The sequence below is a fragment of the Lipotes vexillifer genome, unplaced genomic scaffold (genome assembly GCF_000442215.2).
Source record: "Lipotes vexillifer unplaced genomic scaffold, Lipotes_vexillifer_v1.1 scaffold1139, whole genome shotgun sequence".
Taxonomy (NCBI): Eukaryota; Metazoa; Chordata; class Mammalia; order Artiodactyla; family Lipotidae; genus Lipotes; species Lipotes vexillifer.
In genome coordinates this window covers 576,532-581,815 of record NW_006798273.1, presented here as the reverse complement: position 1 = coordinate 581,815, position 5,284 = coordinate 576,532, and the positions used below count along the sequence as shown (strand labels likewise).

Below are 5,284 nucleotides of genomic sequence, written 5' to 3'. Positions count from 1 at the left end.
GAGCGGCAGGATCGGTGGCGTGAGAGGGGCTGCGCGGAGGGGCGCGGGGAGCGGCGGCGGCCGAGCCGGAGCAACATGGCGCCGGTGGGCGGGGGCGGGCACCCGGGCGGCGGGCCGGCCCGAGGGCGCCTCCTCCTGGTGGCGCCGGTGCTGCTGGTGCTGCTGTGGGCGCGGGGGGCCCGCGGCCAGGGCGACCCCCAGCGGAGCGCGATCCTGGGCATGAGACTGGCGAGCTGCAACAAATCGTGTGGGATAAACTCGGATGGCATCATCTTCGTGTCCGAAGGCAGCACGGTGAACCTGAGGCTGTACGGCCAGAGGCTGGGCTCCTTCTCCAGCAACCTGATCTCCTTCACCGAGGTGGACAACGCCGAGACCATCCACAACTCCACCAGCTGCCCCGAGCTCACCAAGGACCTGGTCGTCCAGAAGCTGGTCAACGTGAGCCGCGGGGACACGTCCGGGATGCTGGTGGTGCTCACTAAGTTCCTCCGGAGGAGCGAGAACATGAAGCTGTATGCGCTGTGCACCCGCGCCGGCGTGGACGGACCCTGGCAGAAGTGGACGGACAAGGACTCGCTGCTCTTCATGGTGGAGGAGGCTGGGAGGTTCCTGCCCCTCTGGCTGCACATCCTCCTCATTTTGGTGCTGCTAGTGCTGTCGGGCATATTTTCTGGCCTCAATCTGGGGCTTATGGCCCTGGACCCCATGGAGCTGCGCATCGTGCAGAACTGTGGCACTCAGAAGGAGAGGCGCTATGCCCGCAAGATCGAGCCCATCCGACGCAAGGGCAACTACTTGCTCTGCTCCCTGCTCCTGGGAAACGTGCTGGTCAACACCTCCCTCACCATCCTTGTAGATAACCTCATCGGGTCTGGGCTGGTGGCCGTGGCCTTCTCCACCATAGGCATTGTCATCTTTGGGGAGATTGTGCCTCAGGCCCTGTGCTCCCGACATGGGCTGGCTGTGGGCGCGAACACTATCATTCTCACCAAATTCTTTATGCTACTCACCTTCCCCCTCAGTTTCCCCATCAGCAAGCTCCTGGACTTTTTCCTGGGTCAGGAGATCCGCACCGTTTACAATCGGGAGAAGCTGATGGAGATGTTGAAGGTGACGGAGCCCTATAATGACCTCGTGAAAGAGGAGCTGAACATGATCCAGGGTGCCCTGGAACTCCGGACCAAAACCGTGGAGGATATCATGACCCAGCTCCAGGACTGCTTCATGATCCGGAACGATGCCATCCTGGACTTCAACACCATGTCGGAGATTATGGAAAGTGGCTACACGCGCATCCCCGTGTATGAAGACGAGCAATCCAACATCGTAGATATTCTCTACGTCAAAGACTTGGCCTTCGTGGACCCCGATGACTGCACCCCCCTCAAGACCATCACCCGCTTCTACAACCACCCAGTGCACTTCGTCTTCCATGATACCAAGCTGGATGCCATGCTGGAGGAGTTCAAGAAGGGTAAGGCCTGATGCAGCTCCCGCTTCACTGTGGTGTCGCACGTATCCTTGCCTGGTTTGTGTCTGCTGATCTTAGCGTTCCATTCGCGTGACTCTGTGTCCCTTTGCTTAGCACCTCCTATGCCTCTGAGGTGAATGGTACTCAGGGCCGCAGAAACAGTTCTTAAGCATCTGCTGTCTGCCGGGAACCGTGCTTTGCGCTTCAGGTGAATCAAAGCAGAGCAAGACACACTCACCCACATGGGAGCCAGACAGAGGGAAGCTAATGCCTCAAAAGAGGCCAACACCAGGGCATGGAGATTAGGGCAAGGAACCGGAGCCAGCACGTCTCACTGGGGTCGGGTGGGGAAGGGGTCGGGTGGGGAAGGGGCCAGGGAACTGGGAAAACCTTCACAGAGGAGAGAACATTTGAGGAGAGCCTTGAAAGGTGGGGAGACTTGGTACTTGAGGCAGAGGGAACCCCTCGAGCAGAGAAGCTGAGTTGGGGAGCAAAGGATGTGCTTGTGGCCCAGCAGGTGGTCCTGTTCCTATGGGTACAGGCTCTGCTGATCACTGGTCAGTGGGGGAGAGACTGAGTCATCTGGGGCCTCAGGAAGAGCCTGAAAGTCAGGACAGTCAGCCTGCTGGAAGCTTGGAGCTATGGAAGGTTTTGGAGCAGGGGAACAGTGTCACTGGAGCTCCTGGCCCACAGAAGCCGAATTGGGAGGGCTCTAGTTGGCTCCCCGCCCAGAACAATGCCAAGTAACGCTTTCGACTATTCAGCAGAAGCAAGCCGATTAAGTTTTGGTTATTGTTCTGTCTTTCCCAGGAGCCAAACAGAAGCTTCCCTCCTGTGGTCTGCTGGGAATCTTCAGCGGGCCTTGCATTCATTGCCTTGTGTTTTTTTCTCACATGGGTTCTTGGCCAGTTTTCAGGTAGTTAGAGAGACACTCGGAGGGTTTACTCACCAGCCTCAGAGCTCAGGGCGCACACCCCTTTCCTTACTTGCAACAAAACTTTTCTCCTACCTCTACCTCTCCAAAGCCTTCAGAGTGACAGTAAACAAACCAGTTATGGAGTAAAACCCTCCTAGGCCAAAGGGAGAGAGGAGGCAGAAAGGGAAGGTCTTTATAAAGGAATGGAGGAAGGGGGGAGGGACCTTATCCTAAACCTGGGGACTTGGCTGTGTTTCCTGTTGGTGGAACTCCCTCTGGCTGAGGGCTTCTAGCTTCTGGCTGGGAGCCAGCACCCAGACCCTTTTCAGTCATTGTGGAACCGCGAGTGGAGGAGACCTTGAGCTGGCTTGGATCAGTGGGGGACGGAGTGGGTTTGGGAGGAGCTGGCCTGGCAAGGATGCTGGGGTCGGGGTCAGGGCCAGGTGCCGCCCCTTTTCAGTTTCACAGACTGAATCTCAGCCTCAGAGCTGAGGAGGACTTGAGTGGGAGACAGCCCGTGGTGACGGCACAGCCTGGGGGGAGCTTCGGAGTCTGAACAGAAGAGCACTGAGGACTTGTGCCCCACCCCACCCTGCAGCCTCTAGGCCCAGAGGACCTCTCCCATGTTGCTTGGTCGGGAACCCGGTTAGGACTCACCAGGGCCGCTTCCTCCTTACCACCTCGATGGTCTTTGGGACTGTTGCTGGTGACACACCCGACAAGCATCGTTCAGCCCACATCTGGATCCAACCTGTATGGATTGGCTTGGTCAGGCTTCTCAGCCCCTGATCAGCAGGGTGGGAGCTTCCTGGGTCTTGGCAGGGCCACCTTTGGACTCAAAAAAAAAAAAAAAAAAAAAAAAAAAAGTACCGCTTCCTGAAGCTGAGGAAGCAGAGCTAGCATCTCTCAGGCCAGAGCACTGCTGAGTGGGGCTCTGCACATGCACATTTTAGTCCACTGGACTCTCCTTCTTAACAGGCTTGCAGCCTGAGACTGAGGCCTGGAGGGGGTGCTGGTAACTCCATGGAAACACAGCCACAGTCTGCCCTGTGTAGTGTGAGGCCCTGGAGATACAAGTGTGAGGGATGGTCACCCCGAGTGAACGTACCCAGGGTGTTACACCATCACTTCCTTGTTCGTTGCCATGCTGGGCTCCCCGCAGTGTGACCTCTGCCAGATCTTTCCATCTGGCATCTACCTTTTCAGTCCAAGGCCCTCCAGGACGCGGCAAATGCGTAGTGTACATCTGCAACTTAAAGGATTTTCTTTACAAATCTGGTGTTTGGAAGGCTCCTTTTTTAGCTAAGAAAACCCAACAAGCCATGTTAACACAGCCAGCAGCATCATCAGCACCAAAATCGGGGCCAGGGTGCCTGCTAGTCTGGCGGAGGGTCTTTTCTGCGCCTCGGGGCACTCTGGCACCTCCAGGTTGGGTGAGGGTCCTGAATTCGGCCAGAGTCCTTCTGCTGCGGGTGTAATCCTCTTTTCAGGTCATTTTATCTCCACCTTACCCACCAGCATTATAAGCTCCTTGAGGGTTGGGATCATGCCCTATTAGTGTTTTCTCCACTCAGTTGCTAGCTAGAAATTAACAGTAAATGTTTGTTAAATGATGAATGAGCAACAAGCGAATGGCTGTCTGGCAAGCCCTGCTACCTTGCTGGCCTTGAGGACACTCCCACCCTAGAGCCTTTGCCCTGGCTGTTCCCTCAGGCAGGAATGTTCTTCCCAGACTTTGCATGGCTTACTCTCCCCTCCCTCGGGTCTGCTTCAAGTTCACCTTCTCAGTGAGGCCTTCCTGTCACCCTAGTTAAAACTGTAACCCCCTTCCCACCCTGACCTTCCTGATCTACCCAGACCTACCCTGTGCTCATTTTTCTTTTTCTCATATCACTTTCTAACAACTGTACAATTTACCAGTTTACTTTGTTTTTTATTGTCTGTCTCTTCCCACTAGAATGTAAGTTCCAAAGGGCAGGGCTCTAAGTTCTGTTCACCAATATATCCCTGGCACATAACATGGTTCTTGGCACATAGTAAGACCTCAATAAAAAGCCACTGAATGAACGAATGACCTGTCAGGCTTGAGAATTATCCGCATTCCAGAAGTGTTAGAATTTTGACGAGCTGATAAGGGCTAAAGAAAAGTGGGCGTGTTGTGCTGTTATCCAGGGACTTGACATTTCCAGCTGCCCCAAGAAAGCCAGGAGGTGCTTCTGCAGTGACACATGTATCAGAGGTTCAGGTCAGGGACTGAGAAGCAGAGTGTGGAGTCTTGGTTCTCCTTCCCTGTGCCTCAGGTTCTCAGTGAATAAGCGGTCTTTGACCATCAAGAGCTGACATGGCTTCACTCATTAGTGGGAGTGATGAATATGCTCCTACACACTTAGAGACAGGCTCAGAGAGTCATTGCAGGCCTGGGGGCGCTGAGCTTCACCTAGGGACAAAAGCAACGAGGTGACAGCTTCCCAGCGGCTTCTGCCTTCCAACTCAAGGCAGCTGTCACTGTTTACTGAACCCCATGCTATGTGCAAGACACGATGCCTGGTGCTGCAGGCCCTCAGGAGCAAGACCCGCTAATGGGTGAGAGCTGTGAGGCCACTGAGAGGCTCCTGCAATCTGAACCTTGGTCCTTCCACTTAAACCTCGTCTAGAATGTTCACAGTACTGGGAGTTTTGGTTGAGTTTGGCTATAGCTCGAAATCTTAAAACGAAGCTTCCCTGGGCTGCTCCTGGCCCTGCTGTGTTTTTCCTTCACCACAGATGCTGCTCCAGACCCTGGAAGCACTGTAATGAATGAACTCTCCACTTGAGAGTTTGGAAGCTCCACCCGTCATTGAAACCCACCCTCCAGCTTCTGCTGTGCCCCTCCCTCCCCCTCCCTCCGGGGCATT

General features: G+C 55.1%; 1 protein-coding gene across 1 annotated transcript in view; it reads left to right on the top strand.

Annotated features, from left to right (window-relative positions):
- The first annotated feature begins 75 nt into the window (after nt 1–75).
- CNNM4 (cyclin and CBS domain divalent metal cation transport mediator 4) overlaps nt 76–5,284 on the top strand; it is a 34,916-nt gene continuing 29,707 nt past the window's right edge. Inside the window, exon 1 of the mRNA XM_007470180.1 lies at nt 76–1,477. Within this exon, the coding sequence (XP_007470242.1) occupies nt 76–1,477 (1,402 nt within the window). The remainder of the gene's footprint in view (nt 1,478–5,284) is intronic.